Genomic DNA, 25,461 nt, shown 5'->3' with positions numbered 1-25,461 from the left:
GAGATTTCCAAGGCCACATTTACACTTGTTAGGGCACTGAGCGTTATTAAAGAAATATATACCAGCAAATTTCTTATACTAAAGACAGGCAAGTTACAACAATACAATAGGGTTGAGCATTATAACAATATATTTTACGTATTTACAAGTAGTTTTATGAAATATATTGTTATAATGCTCAACCCTGTTGTATAGTTGTGTCTTGTGTGTCTGTGGTATAAGAAAGCAAACTCTCTCCTGAAACTATAATAAATTTAAATTACAACGCTCTGTGCCCTAGTAAGTGCAAATCTGGTTTAATCTTGTGTCAGTTATCTCGTAATTATGTGGGGTTTTTTGTACTACAATATGTATTGAAGTTACTTTGTTTTGTTTGTCTAGTATCTATGATTTAACAAAGCGAACTGTCTACCACAGTTTTAACTTCAAATGTTATAGACCAAAAATCGTCTAACTAATACTAAATATTAATCCTAAGTTAAATATTTGTGCTTTGGAGTGCCCCCCCAAATGAGTCACGCTACGCCAGTGCACTCGCCTGAATAATCCATATATAAATGAACAGATGCCATCGCGGGTTTTCGATATTCTTTTGATGCAGAGAGTTATTTTACAATCATGAAACGCTGTTTGACAGCACATCCGAACTTAATCGGTCTTTGAAAACAAAATACTTGTAGCCAACCTCCTGACTTGTCCTTGAAGCAACGAGATTAACTGGGAGAGTAAGACTTACACTTTGAGTTTGCCAGACGTTTCTGATTGGTAAGATTTCTCTGCAGGCGTGTTCATTAAGATTAAAAGGCAGCAATTGAATTAGTGGCGCCGTCATCTATAGTTTGTTAAATGCAAAATTACTGGAATTTAAAAAAAGTTTTAGTGAGAAATTAACAATTCTTATCTTTAGTTTGATGATTGCAGAAAACTATTTTTATAGTTTGTGTGAAAAATTAACATTGCTGCCGTGGCAAATGCAATTACTATTTAAAAAACAATTATATTGTAGTTAAATGCAAAATGATTGCCTTATTCAAAAAATAACAGTTAGTTTTAGTAGGAAATAACCAAGTCTCGCGTCATTCTTGCGTTGCGTCATTCGGACCGCGACATTAAGCGGTGTATCCAGAGACGTTAAATTGTATAGGTTTTGAAAGTTTGTTTTTTCTGATTAAAATTACCGATATTAGTAATTTTTTTAAAATGCTTCATCAAAGTATCTCAGTTGTTTGCAAAATGTGTCGAGTTACTGGATGTTTTGTTTTCAAGGGCTAACGATCCGCGGAATGAAGTTATTCGAAGAGAAATATCGCTCAGTAACAACAGGAGGGTGACTTCTGTTTGGTTTATGAACAAATCTCAAGTAAGTTATCCAACGATTGTTCCTGAACTTCAATAGCCATCGTATCCTCAACGTTACTCATCGAAGTTATTCAATTCTTTTCATCAGACCAACCTTTTGTTTTCTTCCACTTCTTCTTTATTTCAACTTCAAGTGGGGGTGCAGATTGCAGTCCTCCATATCATTCTGTCAGCATCATCTTCCTCCTTCACTCCCACTATTTCCATATCTTCTGTCACACAATCTTCATTTTCTTTTCGGTCTTCCTCGCTTTCTTTTACCTTCTTCGTTTTCTTCCACGAAGTTTTTAAATGCTCGAACACTTGTTTTGCTCGGGTACCGTAGTTGTCAATCCACCAACTGTGGTTGCCCTTGCAGTCAAGTCAAGGAGAACCATGTTCGTCATAATTAGCTTGTTATTTATACGCGTCTCACCTTGCTCTGTTTAGTGTTCGGTCAAACAAATTGAGGAACTCACGGCCAAACTCAACATTCAACTTTCCAACCTTTGTCAGTTCCTGCCCCAGGAAAGAGTCGCAGATTTTGCAAAAATGAATAAAATCGAATTGCTCGAAAATACTGAACATGCGGTGAGCATTAGAATTTATTAAATAGTCTTCATAAATATCAAAATGGAACTTTTGATGTTTTAGTTATATTTGGTTTCTCATCAGTGCATTGCTCTCTCACTAGATTTGCTCCCAAACGATGCAGAACGATCATCTGTGGCTGAAGGATTTCAGACAAAAGGAAAAGGAGATGGCACGGAAAATGGATGATGACAGAGCGTTTCTAGAAAAGTTGGTCCAGAAGAACCAGAGAGTGGAGAAAGAAGTCAACAGGTACCATCCTTCAAGTTGCAACTTTCACAGTGCCAATAGCGATCAGAAGCTCTTACACATTTGTTGACCTCTCCGATATTTGCTCGCCGGAGTAGTTTTTGCTCATACTTTTCGCCTCCTCATTCACTATTGTGAATTGCAGGTACAAAGAAAAAGACAAACTGGTCACTCAATTGAAAAGTCTCGATCAGAAGAAGGCTTGGACTGTAAGTTGTTTCATGGTCTGTCAATATATTTTTGTTGTGTGTTGTCATTTTGATGTAAAACAAGTAGTTTTTGTGAGTTTCCTACAAGTCAGCAATTGTGAACTGAGCAATGGCAGTTCAGCAAGTGACAATTGAGCTCGCAACATTTCAGTTTCAGTCAGCAACATTTCAAAGTTGCAACTGCAACATTTCAGCAAGTTGCTGAAGTTTGCTTATGATGAAACTAAGCAAGTGACAACTGAGCAAGCCAAAGCTTGATGTATCACAAATCAGTAAAATCCGCCTAACAAGCGATAACCAAGCAAGTTCGAACTGAACAAGTAAACCTCATTTGCTGAATTGGCAGTAGCTGTATTGTACTTGCTAAGTTGTCGCATGCCGATTGGTCTGACGATTTTTTATCCGTTTAAGTTCTTTGATAAAGTCAGTCGATGAAACGTTAGAGATAAAGCTGGTTATCATTTTCGACATCTTGTGGTAGCCCATTGGCCATTACCACCTGTCGGCTGCATAGCCGAGTGGTGAGAGCCCTGGTACGGCACTAGAAAGGGCGCTGGACTGCTGGTTCGACACCGCTCAAGAGCACGTGACTGTGTCTGGCAGGACACTTAAAAGCATGCTTGAAAGTGGATGCGAGATTGGCTTCCTTGCCTTCCTGTCCACTTAATCTAAATCTTCAATCACCCGGGCGTAAGCCTGGATAGTGGGTTCGACATAATAATAACCAATCCATATAACACCGGAATGTTTCTCTGTAGTCACTAGAGCAGTGATTCTTAAACTGGGGGGTGTGTGAGGCTCTCAAGGAGGGCGCAAGAAATTGAAAAACTCTGCATGAACTATGATTAAACATGTCTTCACAACTACGCTGGACAGTCGATTGTTGAAGATGAAACTTTGTGTTGCAGTGGCACAGTGTTTGTAGAGCGTGTTGTGGTCACATCTCGTATTTGTGATGTTTTAGACGTTGCTAAATGTTTGCGCAACACCTCAACTCTCGTAACACAACGGCTTTCTGACACAACAGCTTCGAGCTTTTGTTGTAATAATAATGGCAACGACTGACCAACAAGTGACAGAGCTAGAAGTACAACAGTATCCCCAGCTCTACAACAGTACCATGGGTAAACTATTTTTTTAAATTTTAGCATTGATTTAATTAAGTTTATTTTTAATTAATCAGTTCTATTGACATAAAATGAGTGGAGAAAAAGAGAAAGTATGGCAAAGATTATCTGAAGTTTGGCTTTATAGATGCCATCGTAACTGACCAAGTTGTGCCACAATGTGTCATATATTGTTAAAATCTGAGCAACGACGCTTTGAGACCAACTCGTTCGCAGCATCATCTTGAAAAAAAAACACCTTGACCACCAAAACAAACCTTTAGCTTTTTTCCAATGCAAGAAAGACTCTTTTAAAAAAATGAAGATTGCAAGTAGCGAGTCAGGGTTGATCAGTTTAAACCGGGGCGGTTCAAACTGCCCGGTTAAAACCTGGTTTAAACCGGGCAGTTTTGACCACCTATTATTGGTCAAAACTGGTCAAAACCCCTTTAGTGTGTGAATCAAGTTGCTTTTCAATTGAATTAAAAATATTACCTTCCATGTTTAGTAACGATGTTCAACTATATTTTGTTTTGATCAACAATAACCTAAATGCTGGATTTGGAACAAAAAATATTCAATTTCTCTGTTTATTTTTGATATTTCAATCAATTGGTTACCGTATTTTGCAGTAGAGCTGGGCGATATTGGTAAAATAAAACGATATTATCTAAGTTTCGATATTTTACTGCGAATCACAAAGCACGGCTTTCTATAACTGCATGAAAAACATACTCAGCATTGGTACTGAAATGAACAACATTTATTGCAAACAATGCTGCGATTTAACTGTCGCAAACTAAAGATTTTTGGACAAAAATGTCAGCATGTTGACATTGCAGGGTTTTAGGCACGATCTCTTCTTGGAAACAATTGAGCCACTAAGTGAAAACACCCTTTCACTACTAACACTGGTGGCTTGAATGCACAGAAGTTTTCTTGCAACTTTTGCAAGTGTAGGAAAAGTCAGTGCATTAGCTCGCCACCATGTACAGATGCAGCTATCCTTGTTGATAATTTTTCATGCAAAATAGAGATGCAGCTGTGAGTAGCAAAACAAAATAAAGTAACTACCTAGCTGTAGCTACCGTAGGCTACGGCCGCTACACTATGCTACGGCCGCTACGCTATGCTACGTAAATTCAGTCAGCTTGCAAGTTTCCCAGGCCTCGAAATTTGTACTTTTTTCCGGCGGTCAAGCACGTCCTACCGGACTGACCCTTTCAGCGGACATTTAATATCTCAACCGGACATATTTTTTGCTTGCAAATAAATCAGTGCGTTAATGACAGTCGTGTAATGACGCAATAAACACAATTGAAAACAATCCAAATTTCCTTATTACAAAAGCAACTCCGATCATTTATTCAGTGGTTTTCGCGTTATAGAATGGTTGTGCCAAGCGATTACTGCCGGCGCGGGGTCGTAAATCTCCATGTCAGGACTGTCCAGACAAAGGCGCATTAGTGACTGAATAGTGTTAGCCCTCAATAGTGTTAGTGTTAACTAACTAACACAATTTAGTGTTAGTCTAACACCCTCCCTTATGTGCAGAAATTCTATTTCTATCAGTATCACTCAGCGTGAATAAGGTCGCCACATTCGCCAAAGCACGTGCGGAACCCAGCTGAGACTTGCTTCTCTGTGACGTTTCTTTTTAACAAATGATCAATGTAACGCAATAATCCTCATTGTTAATATTAGAATACATATCCTGCCAAAAAGTTCAGACAACTTTATTTCAAGGCAACATTGCAAGGCGTTGAAATGATGTAAAAATGGCTACTTTTGCCATCAGCTCGTTAACCACCAGTAGCGCACCCAGAAAAAAAGTTTGGGGGGGGCTAATTCAGAAATGTCGGCCGAGTGATTGCAACAATAGTGACAGAGACAATAGGCCAATACCCATCCCTTTGATTAATATTTAAAGGCACTCACAGGTAGTGGCGTAGCCAGGAGTTTTGAAAGGGGAGGTTTTGACGGCCGGCGGGCAAAGCTCAACGGCGTATTTTCCAAAGACGACACCCAGCGGCGGAAGGCCTGGAGGGCCTCCCGCAGAAAATTTTGAAAAATTACTTTAAATTTGGTGCATTCCGAGACCTTTTCAACAAAAATGTGGGTATGAATATTCCTGTAAAATGGTGCTGTCTGGTGGCATAGCAAAAAGATAAGATCATGTTTTCTTCGGCATTTCTCCGAAATAAAGCTAAGTCTCTATGTTTTCTTGTTGCTAATTCCTGGCTGAGATATGTGAATGTTTGGTATTGGCAAAACTCGCTTTTTTAATGCAGTTTCGCTTAAAATTAGGTAAACTTTGTTTTCAAGAGATAAAAAAATTGAAAGCATCATTCTCAATATCGTGACCTAACACGCGTGCCAAAGGGAGGGAGAGTGGTGTTGAAACCCCCAACACCCCCTTAGCTACGCCACTGCTCACAGCCCACAACCCACCGGTTGCCGATACATCAGGATTCGTTCTCTCAATGAGATTAGAAGTTGGCCTAGTGAACCCCATGCTACTAGCAGCATCAGCTTCTTCATCCCTACGTCCACTCTTGCAATCTTCTATAGATCTCGACGTTTTCGTCACGTATGACAAAATAGAATTAGCTTTCCGTTTGCCAACACAAATAAGTGCAAAAACAACAACTAGCACGAAAACAGTTTGAAACAAAACACTAATTTTGTAAACAGTAAATTTGATGTGGAAGTTTTTTCTACTTACAAAACATTCAAATTTAGTTCGTATTTTCAACTAAAGCACCGGACGCCTTCGTCTCTCTGCTCAAACGTCGTACCGTATACAGTTTTACATGTCCGTGTGATTCGGCATTGACGTACGGTACATCGGTACGTATGTCCGAGACATTTGACCACGAGAGTACAGGAGCAACCGAACTTTAGGGAGTTAAAGAAAAGTGCCATCAAAGACCATATCATGGAGTGTTCTTTTTGCTCTGATCGAAAATTCTCTGCCGACTCATTTAAAATTTTACGCAAAGACAAATCCCAATTTGACACCAAAATTTAGGAAGCACTACGTTAATCAAACGTTATAACTCAAATTTAAACAAACAATTATTAGCTGGAGGCGAGACCATTCTCTTCAACATTTACTTGATGTATCACCTTCCCTGTGGAGCAAATTTTTGTCGTAGTTATTTATGTAGTTGCCTTTTCCTAATGTAATTTTAGCTTCAAGAAATCGAAATTTACTGCATTTTTATAAATATTTTCAGATTCCTGATGAGGTCTTAAGTTAAACTGAAAATGTTTGACTGTTAAACTACTTGTAAATATGTAAAATATATTGTTATAATGCTCAGTCCTGTTGTATTGTTGTGTCTTATTCATAACTAACCTGTAAGCAAAATGTATACATGAGGAGCATACAAAAACTTTATATTAGTGGCGGGTTTGGGGGGGGCTTGAGCCCCCTTAGCCCCATGCTGGGTGCGCTACAGTTAACCACGCCACTCTAATGTGATCTTTAAAGCAATTGTCTGTACTATTATTGTTTCAGCTCCGTATTTGTTCGCGTTAAACAAACAATTGTAACAATTCAAATTTAAAATATATTTTTGCTGCATTAGCTCTATTTTTGTCAAGAATTTTGCGTCGGTCATTTATGACCGACCAATGAGTCGGCTTCGGCAGACATTCGAGGTCATTCCGGAGGTCATGTCCGCCATGACATGTCCTCATGTCATGTCATGTCCGCCATGACTTGACTTGACTTGAGAGTCATGTCCGCCATGACCGCCGGAATTTCGAGGCCTGTTTCCTATCGTATTTACCGGACTTCATCCTTCGCAACAACGCAACACGTGGGAATCAATAAGCAGGATTGCGTAATCACAAAGACTGCTTGTAATGCGTAAATAATGCACACACGCTTGAGGGTTGTCTGCGCATGCGATGTCAGACTGCTCGCAATGCGTAAACAATGCACACACACTGGGTTGTCTGCGCATGCGATGTCTGTGTCACTGCGCATGCGAAAATGTTGCTATAATTTCAGTAAATTTATAAACGATAAAATCGGAGCTTTGTGAATAAATATCGCTGCCGAAAAAATATCGTATCGTAATATCGCCCAGCTCTATTTTGCGGACCATAAAGCGCATCCGATTATAAGGCGCACTGTCAATAAATTGCTTTGATTAGTTGTTTGTTCAGACATAAGGCGCACCGGGCTAAAGAACGCAAAGTATTTTAAGGAGTATGGGTTACCGTATAAAGCTCATTAAACAAAAATGCCTAATAAATGGAAGCAAGTCACAATAGTGCAATGAGCAAAAGAAAACATGGGCCTAGTGAATATCACAGTTGCTAGTTGCTTTTACCGTAGTTTATTGTGTAAGACGGTGGTTTATTTATATATAATAATAGTATCGGTACTGTTTTTGAGTGTAGGCAATAAAGCACTACTTGATCCATACATTAGGCGCACCGGCTTATAAGGCGCATGATCAATTTATGAGGAAAAAAGATTTAAATTGCGCCTTATGGTTCGTAAAATACGGGTATTTTTATTCTTGAGAAAATTCAAATTCTAAAAATAAGTTTCTGATGAACCAAAAAATGCTTGGTAGAACGATGAACAATTTGCACAGCCAACTGAAGTACAAGAATTTATTCCAACAAACTTTCTTTTATGAAAAACATTTGCCATCAAATTTTGCCTAACAGGTCGGTATTGGCGGCCATTAATGAATGTTCAGGCGGCCATGGCCGCCAGCTATTTCGAGGCCGGCATATCAAAATGGTCACAACTCACTACTACTTTTATATTTCCTAAATAGCCCAGGTAGCCGACCATTCACTACATAAAAACAGTCTTCTGGGTTTTGACCGGTTTAAACCTAGTTTTGACCGGTTAAAACCAGGTTTAAACCGTTTAGTGGTCAAAATCAGTTTTGACCACTTAGAGATCAACCCTGTAGCGAGTGCTTTCGCCAATCGTCGTCGGCGGAAGTTGTAAAAGCGTTTTTCGGAATTTGGCATCGTTGAGTTGCCCTACCTCGTTGACATTTTTGAAGCCCTTAATGATTTGAATCTGCTCCTGCAGAGCAAGAATACTGATAGCATCAAAGACTATAATGCCATCCATGCTTTCATAGCAAAACTGGGGCTGTGGCATCGTCGAGTTCAAAAAGGAAACGCAGCTTCATTTTCCAACCTTGATACTGTCCATGTAAAAAAATAAATTGAACTGAAGGGCCAGCTTAAGTTCGAAGTGGAGTGCCACCTTCAACTTTGGAAACAAGAATTTGAACGCTATTTTCCAGACTTTGGTGACACCGAACTTTCAGAATGGCAGATGACAAGGAATCTACATTTACAAGAGTGTGGTTGCTGTGGCGATACGCACACTTCTTCCATTTTCATCCACTTGTGTGAAAATGGTTTTTTTACTCTCGTGAACTTAGACAAAATCTAGAAACAAACTTGAATGTGAAGCCGATCTGAGATGTGCATTATCTGCTACTGATCCCAAAATTAAACATTTGGTATCCACAAAAAGGTTAGCCTACATTAATGCAACTTACCTGGAAATGAGTTGCTATTCTGCTTAATATTTTTTGATTTTAAAACAAGGTGGGGTGTGAATTTTGTTAGAATTGTAAAAGCAGGGTTGTCTGTATTTTACCCGACCCAAAAAAACCGGGTGGGTATTTTTGAAAAAACCCACTTAAAAAACCCATAAAAAAACCTAGAGCATCATATTTGTCCAGTTTTTATTAGAAAATTAAAAAAATGAACAAAAACACTACAAGGCACTTAAAACAAACTTTAAATTAGGACTTAAGGATGTGATTGTGAAGTAAATTTCCAAGAATAAACTGAAAACGCAGTGAATATTGTACAGTACACAAAATCAAATAATGCCACTTTGTGTATACTACATTAAAACTCATTTATGCAAGAAGGCCTTATAGTTAAACTGGTGAAAGTACTACTCTACTGTAGTCTGTATAGTGTATATATGATGTGAAATGCAATTTAGGAGGCTATTTACCAATTACAGATTCTGGATTCTAACACATGGCTGTTTCAGAGCATTTGCCTAAATAGCCATTGGCCACGCAATCGCTCAATTGCTCATCCATTACTATATATAATATATGTATAAATGATAAAAAATATTTAAACATGATGGCATAAATGCTCCTTGCCTTCAAATCTAAAGCAAATAATGCAATAATGTGATTTCTACCACGGTAGCATCAACTTGGTATAGAAATCAGTGGATGATGCAACATCCAACTTGATCTTGAAATTAATGGATGATGCAACATTCTAGCAACAACAGCCCTAGTGCATTATTTTATTGAGTTATGCAAGCATGTACTGTGAGTGAAAGGCACTTCATTTGTAAAAAGTAGTTTTGAGGTGAAATAAGCATGAATCTACCTTTTTTTGCATCCTTTTTAAAAAAAAACCCAATAAAACCCAAAAAAACCTGGGTTTTTAAAAAAAAAACGGGCGGGTTGGGCTTTTTTAAAAAAAACCCGGGTTTTTCTCAACCCTGTGTAAAAGGGAGGCGTGTCTCAAAAAGTTTAAGAACCACTGCACTAGAGGAACGCAAGAAATTATAATTATGTGGAGAACAGTCTCATCTGGTATTCAACACCAGTATCCTGTTAGAAATCAACTTCAAATGTTATCAGCTGGAAATACTGTAGTTTTGTCGTTTGATAAACGTCAAACAAGACAAAAAAATTTACCTATGCCACTCTTAGTTATAACTGTGTGGCTGTCTGCTGTCGTGTTTATTTTTGTGTATACATGACATATTTAATAAGACAGTCCCCCAATGCCTGCCAGTCCCCCAATGCCCGTTATGCATTGGTGGTTGTCAAACCTACCCTCGTTGAACGTTACTGACGTATGGCCGAGAACCAAGGATTCAGGTCGTTCATGGCACAACTTGGTGATCATCCAACGCCGACCCACATTCCTGTTCGCCGCTTTATTGCGCATGAAAACTGCCACTAAATGACGTCACTAAACATGACGTAACTAAATATGACGTCTCTATACATGACGTCACTAAACATGACGCCACTAAACATGACGTGGTGTAGATTTATGAGCAAGCTCGGTGCGAGTACGTTCGCCACAAGGAGGAGCATCAGCAACTGATCCAACAGCGCTCTTCGGAGGAGAAGAAAAGTCTTCCTCTTGTCAAGAAGAAAGATGACATTTCCAGTCGGATGGGAGGAATTGATAGGAAGGTGAAGAGCAAGGTGGGTGGGAGGTTGATGCATACTTTGCTTCAATGCAACAAATTGAAGGGATTTTGTGTCTTTCAAACAAGAAGAGCAGAATCCAACTCGTAACGTGTAAGATGTATCTTGTGACGTGTAAGATGTATCTTGTGACGTGTAAGATGTATCTTGTGACGTGTAAGATGTATCTTGTGACGTGTAAGATGTATCTTGTGACTTGTAAGATGTATCTTGTGACGTGTAAAATGTATCTTGTGACGTGTAAGATGTATCTTGTGACGTGTAAAATGTATCTTGTGACGTGTAAGATGTATCTTGTGACGTGTAAGATGTATCTTGTGACGATGTATCTTTTCGCTTTGAAGGGAGAAGAGTTGAAGGCTGCTGCTACAGTCACCAAGAAGGTCCACGACAAACTGAATAAGAAAGACGACCAAGTGGACGAGAAGTGGCAGGAGTTCAAAGAGAGAGAGAAAGATGAACATCAGAGGATGAAGAGGTATGTATGACGACAAATGAAGAGACATTGATTTTTCTGTCTTGCTTGTTTAAGACCAAGATGTGATAGTTTTGATTGATTGTTGCGATCGCAGAGCTGAACAATATCGGCTGCAAATATCTGGGTGGCAGAACGAACTGGAGCATCTCGAAGAACATGACGTTCAAGATCAACTCGACCAATTGAATCAAAGAATTCGCTCGACCGTGGCTGCGATCACTCAAGCGGAACAAGAGCATGACATCATTTCTGAGAAGAAAGGACAATCGCATCGCGAAGTAAACGGTAATTCGATGAGGAATGACGAATTCATTACGTATTTCTCTAGTGAATGAGTTCATTCCACCCCAATGCATTGTTGTGCATGTTCAAACCGACCGATTTCACGCACCAACATCAATGTTGGCCGCTTTTAGATCTTTTTTTCGTTTGCATTAACCTTGAGAGCCTGCGTAATATTCGGACCACTTCGAAGACTTGGAAGGAATTCTTTTCGTTCCAGTGTAATGGCTTGTTGGCAGTGCCAAGGAACGTGCGTGGTTCTCGCTAACGGGGTCCACGTCTTTTAGGCGCTGACAGTTAGGCGCTGGTCTAATAGGCGCGCACATTGTGGCGTCTGGATATTTAGGTGCGGAGCACTGTGGCGCCCGGTCATTTAGGTGCTATTTCTAGTAAAGTCTGTAGATTGTATCAGCTTGGCAGGGAGGGGCGTAGGGCAATGCTTTTCACACAAAATATTACATTCAACAGGAAAATATTTTGTTTTGTTAATGCATGTGCGTTGTTGGTCATGGCTTCAGTGAGTGAAGCTGCTTAAACCGGCAATGCTTTTTCACACAAAACGTTATATTAAACAGAAAAATATATGGGTGAAGCTGCTTGAACCGGCAATGCTTTTCACACAAAATGTTATATTGAAGAGAAAAATATGTCATGGCTTCCGTGAGTGAAGCTGCTTAAACCGGCAATGATTTTCACATAAAATGTTATATTGAACAGAAAAATATGTTGTTTTTTTAATGCGCTTGTTCAGCATTTATTTGTTGTTAGTCCAGGTTTGCGTTGGCGAAAGCTTTATCAATAAATTATTCAAGTTTCCAAACATATGAGTTCACTTTTAGTTAGGTCAAATAATAACTACAGTAAACATCAGTAAAAAGTGTACCGTAGCCTGTATTCAAGCGGGGGTAGGCTTGAGTGAAGAGTAACTTAGTTTTCCGTCAAAACCCCGACTAGGTTTAATAAACGCGCGAAGTATGCTTGCAACTTGTAGCCAGGGTGTAGCCTATATATATGCCCTGTAGAAATGCATTCATGTGAACAGTAGTAGAGCGTCTTACGCGTTCTCGTCTCATGGCCAATCTATCTCAAACAGAAGTAATTGTGAAAGATAACAGAAGTAAAGTTCCATCTGGCTGCAACTTGTGTTCAGGATGCATTGCAAATGTCCTGTAGAGATGTGCTAATATCAAGAGTAGTAGAGCGTTTTCCCGCACCTCATCTCCACACGATCTATCCGTCTCAAGTAGAAGTAATTATTAAAGGTAACAGACTGCACAAAGCTGCGCCTTTAAACCGGCAACTTCTACTCCAGAAGTACGTGTCCTGTGGAGATCAGGTGGTCTACTGCTCTAATTGCCCTGCATATAAGCCGATGTTGGACCTGAGCACTTCATTTGCACCAAAAAACAACAATATATTTTTCTGTTCAATATAACATTTTGTGTGAAAAGCATTGCCGGCTTAAGCAGCTTCACTCACGGAAGCCATGATATAACTTTCTGGCAAGCTGCCAAGCTGATACAATCTACAGACTTTACTAGAAATAGCACCTAAATGACCGGGCGCCACAGTGCTCCGCACCTAAATATCCAGACGCCACAGTGTGCGCGCCTATTAGACCAGCGCCTAACTGTCAGCGCCTAAAAGACTTGCTCCCCGCTAACGCGTTGTAGCAAACCCTTGTTGTACCGCGTGGAAGATCTTTTCAAGTGAAATGAATGCGCTGTTTTGTTCCTCAGTTTGTAAGACGAAGATCGCGGAGTTGAACAATATGAGCAACAGACGGTTGGAAATCCTCAAACGAAGAAATCGCGACTGTTACAACGCCATCATGTGGCTGCGTTCCAACAAGTCCAAATTCAAATCAACAGTTCATGAACCGATGATCTTACTGGTTGGTATATGTTGGTCTTACTGGTTGGTATATGCTGGTCTTACTGGTTGGTATATGCTGGTCTTACTGGTTGGTATATGCTGGTCTTACTGGTTGATATATGTTGGTCTTACTGATTGGTATATGTCTGTCTTACTAATTGGTATATGTTGGTCTACTCTTACTGGTCAGTATATTATGTTGGTCTTACTGGTTGGTATATGTTGGTCTTAGCTGATTGGTATATGTTGGTCTTACTGGTTGGTGTATGTTGGATCTTACTGGTTGGTATATGTTGGTCTTACTGGTTGGTGTATGTTGGTCTTACTGGTTAGTATATGTTGGTCTTACTGGTTGGTATATATTGATCTTTGCTGGTTGTTATATGTTGGTCATACTGGTTGGTTTTGCTGGTTGTTATATATTGGTCTTACTGTTTAGTATATATTAGTCTTAATGCTTAGCATAAAGGTAATTAGGTGAGTCCCATACTTGAATCCAAGCATCGGGGATGAGAAGATAATGAAATTGACATAGTAAAATTTCCGTTTGTTCTACAAATGTTGTCTGTGAATTACTCTATCCACTAGATGCCGCTGGAAGGTTCTCATTATACTAAGCCTTCGGCAGTCGGCACTAAGGAGAGTAGGGTGGCCTGTTTCTTTCTCTCGGCCGCCTTTCCTTCAGCAACTACGCCCACCCAATTTAATACACCCTGGGTAAAGGTGAGCGGTGTTTTCAACAACCAGCTTGAGCCAGGTGTTGAGCGAGGATTGCATGATTGGACAGCCTTATCCACTGCGTTATCTCAGCGCTGGTTGGTATATATTAGTTTTAATGGTTACTATATATTTGGTCTTGCTGGTTGGTATGTTTTGTAAACTTTTTCAGAGGTCTTTCACATTTTCTTCAAAAGCTTTTCTTCAATTTGTTGCCAGATCAACATCAAAGATCCGGCCCACGCCGAGCTGATAGAGAACCACGTGTCAATGAGAGACATGCAGGCGTTCGTCTGCGAGGATCCAACCGATAATTCAAAGTAACTCGATTCACAATGTTGTGCAATAGAGTGCGATGAGGCAATGATCAATCATTGATCATATCCCAGACAGCAAAATCCGTTAATTTTACATTGCTTTATAATGTAAAAATGCTAGATTTATTTTGCTGTCTGGGATACGCCCTCTTAGCGTAGACTTGGCCGTGCTATTGCTTTTCTTTTTTGTTCATGTCGTGTTATGCAGAGTGACACACCAGGGACCGGGAATCTTCTCTGTAGAAGTGATGATAACCGAACATTTGCTTGGAGGAAGTTTAACATAACTTAGCCACAAAACAACCATTTGCCCAATTTCATTGCTTATTCGAAATATGACCGCTTCTGATTTCCCAGGCGTTCCAGCACTAGCGGTGATTATATGTCAAATTGTGATGCGCCACAGAATTAGTGCCTTCCATTGTGACCTGATCTTGCTATGTTCAGGTTCATCAAAGAAGTTCGCGACAAGATGGGATTGCGGATCAATGTGGTCAAGGCTCCTCGTTCGAATGATGGGCCTCTCCTGCCTAGCTCCTTCAGGCCCCAGCGTAAACTGGAGGACTTAAAGTGAGTCCAAGTGACTTGAGGGATGTGACATGTTGCAACCTCGTTTGCGCATACATGATTGCTGTTTTTACTTACAGCCGCTGGGGCTTCACATCTTACCTCCGGGAGCTCTTTGATGCCCCGGATGCGATTATGGCGTATCTGTGCAAGCAATATCGCGTGCATGAGATCCCCATTGGATCTCATGCAACTAAGCGAATGGTGGACCAGGCGAGTTCATAACATTTAAGTTTTTAATATTAAGTAGGCTATTAAGTTTTTAAAAAAGGCCAAAGATAGTATAAAGTGTAAATCTTGCAACACTAAAATACTGTTAAAGTATGAATGCTCTTGCACAATGCACAATTGCACATACTCTACTTTATATATGTAATAGCTATACTGTGCACAAAAATATCTTTATTATCAATGCAAGGCATGCTGGTGTACCAAGATACGTTTCACTCTGAATCAGCACAAACTCCCTTGTAACATAAACACATGGAATGTGCAGTTCCAATTTGCTCTTCACCAAGTCTCTTTTATGTCTTGTCTACAATTGTGCAAGAAATTGGTCGGATGCGTTGGTGGCGATCGTGTACCACCTTTACTCATGCAAAAGTAACATTTCGTTTCTTGGTTGTAAGAAAAATATCAACCATTGTTCCCAGCGGCGGTGTCGCGTCTGGTGCCGTCGATACAGCTCACACATTGCCATGGTCAACTTTCTGTTGTTCTTTTGATATTCGGACACACTCCGCCATGTTGGGACTTCAATGACATTTATGCATGCATCACTAGGTGACGCATTCAAGCGGATTCAGCTTGTTTTTCATTCCTACCAGTAGCAACTCTCCCGGATGTCGATATTCCGTCCGGAAGTCGCGATACAGCACGAACCAGATCGTTGGAAACAGGTTAGTGCTTCTCGAACTTGAAAACATTTGGCTTTTGTGTGCGAATGAATGACATAAATGAAGGACTGCAACTTGAAATGGTCATAATTGCAACTATTGCTGCAACTGTCTTTAAAACTGAGCGCAGTTTTTGACTACAGAAGAAGCCTGCCTTAGTCATCGTGCTATTATTGCAGCGCTCTTCGTCGCGCGGAGTTTCTCAACATCAATATCGATCCGCATGAGATCCGTCAAGTTCAGGAGAGAATGCAGGTGATGATGATATTCTTACTGGTTTGACGTGTTTGTTTGATCAAGAGGAATATGAAGGTTAATTATAAACGTCTGAAAAGATTCCAAACAAGAGCCAGAAATCGCAGTGTGCAATTGTTAGATGGTTTCATTTCAGTCCACAATGTCATCCTCACTGGAGAATAGATCATTCGTTTATCAGAAGGATATTGTTCGATGTCTGCTGTCAGTTATATCACATATCAGTGATGGTAGTCGAACCACTCGGCATGCGACAACTCAGCAAGTACATTTCAACTACTGTCCAAGTCAGCAAATGAAATTTTCATCTAGCATCGGACTTGCTTGGTCATCGCTTGCTAAACTTAATTTGTTGACTTGTTACATGCCAAGTATCGGCTTGCTCACTTTCCTTGCTTAGGTTCGTCATTACCAATTTCAGGTACTTGCTGAAATGTTACTAGCTCTGTCATCACTTGCTCAACTGCAATGTGCTGAGTTGTAGGAGAGTCTCAGTGATAACGTGACGTGACAATTTATCGAATGACAGTTAATCATCATCATAATCCATCGTCGGTTTGTTCCCCACTAGTGGGGGTGGCCGATCTGCATTTAAATAGTATTTTGGAGCATAGATTTTCCAGCCGGATGCCCTTCCTGACGCTAACCACAGTTATTGGCGGTGGGCCTAGCCTTTACTTAAAAAAGTATTTCCTGCAAGGCAGCAGGATTTCTAACAAGTTTTAGCCAACCAGTCGAGGTTGTTGCCCATGAGGTGGGACGTGGACCCACTTGTTAGTTTGGTGTGTGATCAAGACCAGTGTTCCCCGAGACCCATGGTGTAACAATCCATGGCGACTGCCCAGGGTTCAAAGGTGCTACTTGTACCACACACCTACCTCTAACGACAATTCATTGAAACGACTGTTTATCGAACGACGAAGCACATATGCAATGGAATACTCCGGGGTTAGGGATTAAGGGTTAGGTTTTCGATTGACTGTCGTTTCGATAAACCGTCGTTTCGATAAACCGTCGTTTCGATAAACAGTCGTTTCGATAAACAGTCGTTCGATTAATTGTCGTTCGATCAATAGTCGTTCTGCTCAAGTTGTCAACCTCCTAGTGGTGAGCCCTGGTAATTGAATCTTGCAATCAAGCGAATGACAACAAATCGAGACAGCAATTGTAGCTCACAGAGCTCCATGCAACTCCATCCTGTACAGAGTGATGTCGACCCAGAGCATGCGCCCTTCAAGTCTAATAGCTGTTCAGGGCGGGCAACTTCGGTTGTCGTATGGGAAGGCATCACCTTGCTGCAGTTGAATGTGGAAGGCCTGACCAATTCTAAAATCGACATCTTAGAACAAATAGTGAAGGCCAACCATGTAACGGCTATTCTTCTACAAGAGACACACGCCACCAACAGTGCTGTTCTGAAAATTCACGGATACACATTGGCTGCACAAACTTGTAGTAACATCCACGGTATTGCCACTACCAGCCTGTATTTGTGGTGACTGTCAAACAGCACAGCACATCATAAATCCATGTCTAGTGTTTCGACCTGAAGAACATGTGAATCTCATAGACCCTGATATGAAGACACTGCTCTGGTTGCAACAATTGGGAGATGTTACCTGAATTGCTGCCTCATAAGCAAGAAGAAGAATAGTCGTTCGATAAACTGTCGTTCGATAAACTGTCGTAGTGCCCAGTGATAAGCATGACAACATAAATATGATGCAGGTGCTCTTACAAGGCATCGCGGACGACGCGGAACGAGCATCATCGCTCTTGGAGGAGCGGAGGAGACTGGAGAAAGTAGACAATGAACTGAAACTAGAAAAGAAAGAATTGCAGCTGCGGAAGAACAGAAGGCGCAACCTCGAGAACAAGATAATGCTAAAGGAGCAAAAGTTTGTTTCATTTTTTATCTTATTGAAGTCACGGTGTGTGACGTATTCAAATGTTGGTGTGTGACGTATTCAAATGATGATGTGTGACGTATCCAAATGATGGTGTGTGACGTATTCAAATGATGGTGTGTGACGTATTCAAATGATGGTGTGTGACGTATTCAAATGATGGTGTGTGACGTATTCAAATGATGGTGTGTGACCTGTTCAAATGATGGTGTGTGACGTGTTCGAATGATGGTGTGTGACGTGTTCAAATGATGATGCGTGACGTATTCAAAATAAGCTTTTACATCAGTTCGCATGATTTTCAATCTTATTTTTTCAATATTAGTTGACGTTGATTTTATTTTTCTCAGTCTTCGAGACATCGAACAATCGTCGGTCGATCTAGATTCGTTGAAGCGTGACACACAGTTGCTAGTTGGGAAGATTTATATGAAGCGCAAAGAGCTGGCGATTGTTTTTGTGCAGAAGATCAAGGTTAGTTTGCTCAGATGTTAGCCACGATGAGCTTGTTTCTCAACAAGTCTTGGATCTGGATCACCCATTGCTGGATTTCACCTGTCCACCTTGTCACGTGACCGCATACAGTCTATCCACTGTAGGGGTCTATGGGCTTCATAGCCATCATAAGGGTCTGTGGGCATCATAGTCGCCACTGCGGTCTATAAGGGGGTCATAGCCACCGTTGGGGACTGTGGGCATCATAGCCACCGTAACGTTATGTAGAGGTCATGACTCAGATGGATATATGTGCGCAGGCTTGTGTTGACACCAGCATTGCGAAGGGATTGCATCAGAGCGAGTACGCTCAGCTCCTCAGGAGGAAGGTTGCCATTGAAGAGAAGATTCACACCATCAAGATGGCGAACCAGGAACTCATCAGGTGATCCTGTCTAATCGTAACAATGCTTCAACATAGGACTGACATCAGAGTTGTTTTAGCATATGAGCCACCGATACGCTTGAGCAATACCTGGTCGTTCAACTTTTATTGCAGACGCATTAAATTCTAGTGTAAATGTGCCACTGAAATTTTTAACATTCAAACATTAAAAAGTATTTTTACTTGTGCAAAAATGTCAAGCTAGCTTCACAATCACTTTATCTCTCTTGATTGTTGTTGCAGAGCTGTCGAACGCGCAGAGGCAACGAAGTTAGAATCACAAAAGCGAGCAAAAGAGCTTCTGCAGCAAGCGAAGAAGAAAACCGGTGGCAGCCCTGACCGTTTGAAAAATGTGCGCAGTGCTGCCATTGCGCAGATCTTTTATTTAAATAAAAGCTTGGACATATTTTCAACTTGCGGCGTGTGCGTTCCGTACATGAAAATTTTTGGAATGATATTATTATTCATCACTAGGGCGATTATTTTTTGATTTAAAAATTGGAACTTTTGACATTAAAAACCTCTTTTTTTTTGACAAATTTTGACGTATAAAGAACTCAAGTATAGTAGTTAAATTACGCATTATTGTACAAAACAGCTTCCGCAAAACGACTTTGAGGTGGTGTCTGATGTTGTTGGTTTCTGAGAGATGTTGACGTCCATCAACGTTTCATCTTTTGCGCAAAATTAACAGGAAATCTCGTCTGTTGTTCGCTGCTAACGTTTTTCACCTTTAGGACTTCAGCAAATATCCCGATGATCTTTCCGACATTGAAGCGAAGATTCACGAATATCAAGCCAAACTGGAATGTTGCGGCAACACTGATGCTAAGGTTGGTCGCATGTGATGCATTAATGTGAAAGTATGACGTGCTTGATGACGAGCATTGAAAGTATGACGTGCTTGATGACGAGCATTGAAAGCATGACGTGCTTGATGACGAGCATTGAAAGTATGACGTGCTTGATGACGAGCATTGAAAGCATGACGTGCTTGATGACGAGCACTGAAAGTATGACGTGCTTGATGACGAGCATGGGTGAACATTGTGTGTGTTTCAGGCGTTTGAAGAATTCAAAGCCCGAAGTCAGGAGATCGATTCCTTGAATGAGCAGGTGAAGAGAATGGAGGATAAACTGGAGTCGAAGAGGAGGAAAATGGATGTGATAAAGTGTCGGTGGTTGACTCCTCTGAAGGAGCTCGTTGACAGGTAACAGGTGGCGTCATCTGGAATTTCAGATCAACACTTGAGTTTTTTCACCAATGAAAAGATCGATTCTATTGTGTTTGCAGTAAATATAAACAAATCAACGTGACATCATAAATGCGTTAAAATTTTATTCTGGTCTACCAATACTGCACAACAAGAATGAAACTTCAACATTGTTATGACGTCACAATTGCGAAGGGGTATCCGGTATTCCTCTTTTTACCTCCCCCCTAAACTTCCATAATTGTTTAGGATAAACACTCGATTCTCCGACTACTTTTCCCAGATGGGATGTGCAGGAGAGGTTGATCTTCATGCCGACGATGAGGTCAGTTGCTTTCATTGTGACCAAACAACCGATGGATTTGGTTTCGTCATAATCGTGTTATTTTATTTAGAACGACTTCGATAAATACGGGATCCGCATCCGAGTTAAGTTCCGCTCCTCCTCCACGTTGCAAGAGTTGAATCCGTTCCGACAGAGTGGAGGAGAGAGGAGCGTATCCACGATGCTCTATCTTGTCGCGCTTCAGAACTTGCAAGTTTGTCCCTTCCGCCTCGTGGACGAGATCAACCAGGTACGTCACTGTGACGAAGTCTGCCGATGACGTCACATCCTTACTGATTCGCCCTCTTGGTCGAGTCGGTTTAGGGTGGGAGGTTCCACTGCAAAGCACCGCCTTACAGTGTCCTCAGCATCATTTTCCACTCTTGGGAGGAACAGTTATGTTGTCGTAGAACGCACATCTTTGTGACGTCACTGGGAAGCAGACACCTGCATCTGGCGCTGAAGCAGTTCGGCCGACTCACGTTCTCATCTTTGCAGGGCATGGATCCACACAACGAGCGACGCGTATTTGAGGTCATCGTCAATGCGTCCTCCGAAGAAAACACGTCGCAATATTTTTTGATCACTCCGAAGGTAGGTCTGGTGGCCATGTGCTGGTGCAGTGATGTCAGAACAAAGTTAATTATGTTTTGATTGACAGCTCCTCCCTCGTTTGACCTACAATGAACACATGAGTGTTCACTGCGTCTACAATGGACCTCATATGATGCCTCATGGACTCTGGAAGATCGGGAGGTTCGTGAGGAAGAGAAAACAACTAATGTATGAAGATGAAGACGATTGAAGTCACTCGTAACGTCACAATTACGTCACTTCATGTTATTGATAATTTTCGACGGCAGCGATGATGGCGAGCGCCAACAAGCTTCTCACAACACAGCATGTTTTGCGCGGACGCTATTTTACTCAATTTTTTTCTTATCGAAAACTTTCGTGGCAAAGTCTAATTTTCTAATGTAACTTTTATTGGATTCTTCCAACAAGAAAAGTTGGAAATACAAGACCCCTTGTCTGGTTTTTTATTGAAACTCATTGCAAGACAGTTCTTCGGTTAGGGTTAGAGATGTCATCAGTCATACTAAGATGACGAAGCTAATTGGCTGAATGGATCCGAGTAACCTAAAACAATTAAAATCAAGTTCGATGTAGATGAGGTTTGAGGAATTCAAATAACTAAGTAAAAATAAATAGTTATTTTCATAGAAGAATAAGATATTGAATAGTTTGTAGTGTAGACTAGCATGCGTATTCTAATTTCGTTTGAAAATATTATCACAACTCCTTTTGTTTTTTATTTTTGATCATCATTAAATAGGCTATAAGTTTTTCTTAATGTGTTTCTTATTGTAATTTTGAGCTTTAATTAAGGCTTCAAATCATTTTGTATGCCTAATCATTTTCAATTCAAGACGCGATTCTTATGCCACTGATTAGGTCAATGAAAACATTAAACAAGGTAAAAAAAATTGCAAAGCCAAGAAAAATTAGGCTACTTGTTTTTTCTAAGTTACATAATTTTTGAGGTGGCGCATGACCCCCTATAGCAGAGGCGCCGGAACGATTTTTGACTGCCAATTTTTTTTTAAGGTATAAGATATAGGACTAAGATAAAGACAAACTCTCTACCGAAGCTCTATAAGATATAGCGATAATAATGTTCAATTGTTCATTCATCAGCTCATCATCGAGTAATGATACAAGAGTCCGATAGGCTACAAAGAACAATGGCACGGAAGGCATCATGCTATGTTATAATGATGTAACCCAGTGGCAAGGCCTATGAGAGTGGGGTGCGGCGTACCCTTGAGGCCCAAGCCTGTGTTTGTTGGGGGGCCCGAAATTGTGGTTTTATTGTTTATGCGCAATAATGTTTGGTTAAAACCATCCTAAACGACTGATTTCAAGCATAAAGTTGTTATTCTTTAGTCCTGGGGAGCCGTAATGTAGCAAAAGGGCCCAGAAAGGTAATCGAGTGCTTTGCGAGTAAATTAGGGGCCCAAAGTGGTAATTCAATGGTTTACGTGCAGAAATGTTTTATTATGGTTATCGCGTTGGGCTCGCAGTCGAGAGCCTGCATGTTCGACCCCAACTACCCGCACTTGCTGTTGTTTCTCTGGGCAAGAAACTTTACGATAATTGCCTCTACCCAGTGATCGATTTCGAGTACCGGTAATGGATAGTAGCCTACCAAATTTAAGTCATAAGTAGAGTAGACAATTAACAGACATTGCCGTCGGCAGCAGCGTGGGTCAGGTGTATGTCGGAAGGCGTACACCGATGCATAGCGCTCAAGTCCGCTTTCCCGCAATGCAGGATAAAGATATGAAAAACAATCAAATTATACGCACCCTAAATTAAATCATAAAAGTTAGTTATTCTCTCGTCCGGGAGGAGGGGCATAGTGTAGCAAAAGCAGGTTTGAGAAAAAGTCCGGGTGTTTTGTGTTTTTTAAAAACTATTTGACAAAGGTAACTTAGTTTCACGCTTATTTCACTTCAAAATGAGTTTCGGAGTTAGAGCAGGAGCCGGAGAATACTTTCGGAGCAGGACCGGAGTCAAAAAAGTGACTTCTCTCGTTCACCTCTGCTAGTGCTAGGCATGTGGTTCAGTTTGTTTTTATTTCTGAACATCACAATGAGAAAAAAACAATAGCCTGTATGACAGACATAGCAGAGGTCCAGAAAAAGGTAAAGCAATAAAACGCGGACGTAATAGCGTGCATGATAGGCCTACCTGGTCACAACGGTAAACCATAATCTCTTCGTGGGAAAATTGTAACCTAAGATTTCCGGATCCGTTCGTCTGTATGCAATGACCGAAAAGAAACACTCTTCTGAAAACGTCTAATCAAGAGTTTTATTTCTGTAAAAATAGCCACAAGGCTGTCGAAATTGCGACGCAACACCGTACGCCACTAAACACTTGTCACTACAATACAAATTACCAGTGGCGTACGCAGGGGGGGGCCATTGGGCCATGGCCCCCTCCCCCCCCCCCTTAAAAATGGTTTAGTAGTTAACGACGTAGATTAAGGCATTTAATATGTTTTGCATTGCTTTGTCAAAGCAATCAATGTAACAATGTTGTTTTATAGACTAAGCCAATGCGAAATACATGGCCCAATCCACCTACCCCACCCTAGGTATGCCAATGTAGCATAGTGTTCTGTAAGCCTATTATAGTGATTAGTGAGAGAGAAATGGATAAAGTCTAAACTAAAACCATACTGGGATATCATGAAGACGTCTGGGATATCAATGGCCAGTGGCGTAGCCAAGGGGGGGGGGGTTGGGGGTTACAACCCCATTTTGGCACGCGTGTGACGTCACGATATTGAGAATGATGCTTTCAGTCTGTTTATGCTTGGGAATGATGCTTTCAGTCTAAAAAAAACTTGCCTAATTTTAAACAAAACTGCATTAAAAGAGCGAGTTTTGCCAATACCAAACATTCAAACATCTCAGCCAGGAATTAACAACAAGAAAACATAGAGACTTAGCTTTATTTCCGAAAAATGCCGAAGAAAACATGATCTTATCTTTTTGCTATGCCACCTGACAGCACCATTTTACAGGAATATTCATACCCACATTTTTTTTAAAATGCTCTCAGAATGCACTAAATTCAAAGTAATTTTTCAAAATTTTCTGGGGGAGGCCCCTCAGACGCCCCGCCGCTGGGTGTCCTCTTATAAGAAAGCGCCGACGGGCTTCACCCGCCAGTAGTCAAAAAAAATCCTTTCAAAATTCCTAGCTACGCTACTCTCAATGCCCCCCCCCCCCCCCCCCTTGAGAAAATCCTGCGTACGCCACTGCAAATTACTGAGATAAAGACGGAAATTTTGTCCAGCTGGCAAGCACTAAGCAAAACAGTTAAATATGCGACCAACCTTCAAGCAACAATTTTAAAATGACGAGAATAGATTACACTATCTCAAACGCATGTAGGCAGCTATTGTGACTTAATAATGAAAAGCATTATGAAGCTATTCAGACACCTATAGTCCAGTCGCTGAACTGAAAAAAATGGTCAAACCCGGAAAAAAATAATACCAAGCTGAAACTTTGTCAGTAGTTTCGATTGGTGATGTGGAGCCACCAAAAAAAAAGCCCCATGATTCCCCCTTGGGAATAGCGAGTTTAGGCCATTTTTCCATAATGGCCGCAGCCCCCATAAGCCAAAAATTCGAAATCGTTTAAAATTGATGTTTTATACCTCATTCGAAAGATAATTTCATACTGAATCACTTTTACAAAAGAACTATGGTCAAAAAATGCACACATTTGAAGTTATTAGCCATTAAATGCGGACTATAAGGCAGAATCCACCATTAGGCTTTAGCCTGGTGCTTTCCGCACTAGATATAAAGTCAAGTGAACAGCACATAGATATGGGTGACTCCAGACGCAAGCGCGACTATGATGATTCATTTGTCTATCTTTACAAAATTACCGTATGTAATGTTTAGACATTGGCTTGAACAACGCAATCCATTTACTTTTTCTGATGAGCATCTACATTCCTTGACATCCGGCTGGGTTTCTATATCTGGAGAAGATTTGGTTAATTGTGAGAGATCAGAGGAGATAGGAGCAATCATTCAAAAAACATTGGATGGTCAAAACTTAGCAACTGCAACTATTCAACACAAAACCTGCATTAAACCACTTGAGGTACTTGGAATTTTTGTAAAGATAGACAAGGAACACGTAAATGTCATTCCAATCATTCATTTTACAATACTGGCCGCTATTGCAGAACGTGAAGACGATGTTGAGAAGTAGCCTACTTTTCATTCGAAATGATACCATATCCTCCTTCACTGTTGAAGGATGGACTTATGAGGAAAGCTGTTTTGAGAACAGCACTAATGAATGATACAGAAGCTGTTGGTAATTGGACCAAATTGTATGTTGTTGATGGAGGTGCCCTACTTCACAGAGTCAGATGGTTGAAAGACTCAACATTCGCTGAATTG

The 25,461-nt window shown here is 40.7% G+C and overlaps 1 protein-coding gene across 1 annotated transcript in view; it reads left to right on the top strand.

The window, feature by feature from the left end:
• Nucleotides 1-21,511, top strand: part of LOC145784298 (structural maintenance of chromosomes protein 5-like) — a 46,795-nt gene extending 25,284 nt beyond the window's left edge. The window contains exons 4-26 of the mRNA XM_082596089.1: nucleotides 1,267-1,360; nucleotides 1,789-1,929; nucleotides 2,033-2,181; nucleotides 2,324-2,387; nucleotides 10,585-10,746; nucleotides 11,094-11,227; nucleotides 11,322-11,512; nucleotides 13,249-13,403; nucleotides 14,321-14,421; nucleotides 14,866-14,988; nucleotides 15,066-15,198; nucleotides 15,769-15,884; nucleotides 16,061-16,136; nucleotides 17,865-18,034; nucleotides 18,394-18,517; nucleotides 18,799-18,923; nucleotides 19,167-19,275; nucleotides 19,661-19,756; nucleotides 19,986-20,134; nucleotides 20,387-20,462; nucleotides 20,533-20,712; nucleotides 20,961-21,056; nucleotides 21,124-21,511. Of these exons, the coding sequence (XP_082452215.1) occupies nucleotides 1,267-1,360; nucleotides 1,789-1,929; nucleotides 2,033-2,181; nucleotides 2,324-2,387; nucleotides 10,585-10,746; nucleotides 11,094-11,227; nucleotides 11,322-11,512; nucleotides 13,249-13,403; nucleotides 14,321-14,421; nucleotides 14,866-14,988; nucleotides 15,066-15,198; nucleotides 15,769-15,884; nucleotides 16,061-16,136; nucleotides 17,865-18,034; nucleotides 18,394-18,517; nucleotides 18,799-18,923; nucleotides 19,167-19,275; nucleotides 19,661-19,756; nucleotides 19,986-20,134; nucleotides 20,387-20,462; nucleotides 20,533-20,712; nucleotides 20,961-21,056; nucleotides 21,124-21,267 (2,908 nt within the window). The 3' untranslated portion in view covers nucleotides 21,268-21,511. The remainder of the gene's footprint in view (nucleotides 1-1,266; nucleotides 1,361-1,788; nucleotides 1,930-2,032; nucleotides 2,182-2,323; nucleotides 2,388-10,584; nucleotides 10,747-11,093; nucleotides 11,228-11,321; nucleotides 11,513-13,248; nucleotides 13,404-14,320; nucleotides 14,422-14,865; nucleotides 14,989-15,065; nucleotides 15,199-15,768; nucleotides 15,885-16,060; nucleotides 16,137-17,864; nucleotides 18,035-18,393; nucleotides 18,518-18,798; nucleotides 18,924-19,166; nucleotides 19,276-19,660; nucleotides 19,757-19,985; nucleotides 20,135-20,386; nucleotides 20,463-20,532; nucleotides 20,713-20,960; nucleotides 21,057-21,123) is intronic.
• Nucleotides 21,512-25,461: the final 3,950 nt, after the last annotated feature.

Source organism: Aplidium turbinatum, chromosome 15, assembly GCF_918807975.1.
Source record: "Aplidium turbinatum chromosome 15, kaAplTurb1.1, whole genome shotgun sequence".
Classification (NCBI taxonomy): domain Eukaryota; kingdom Metazoa; phylum Chordata; class Ascidiacea; order Aplousobranchia; family Polyclinidae; genus Aplidium; species Aplidium turbinatum.
The sequence above is the reverse complement of the archived record's forward strand: the minus strand, read 5'-3'. Positions and strand labels throughout refer to the sequence as shown.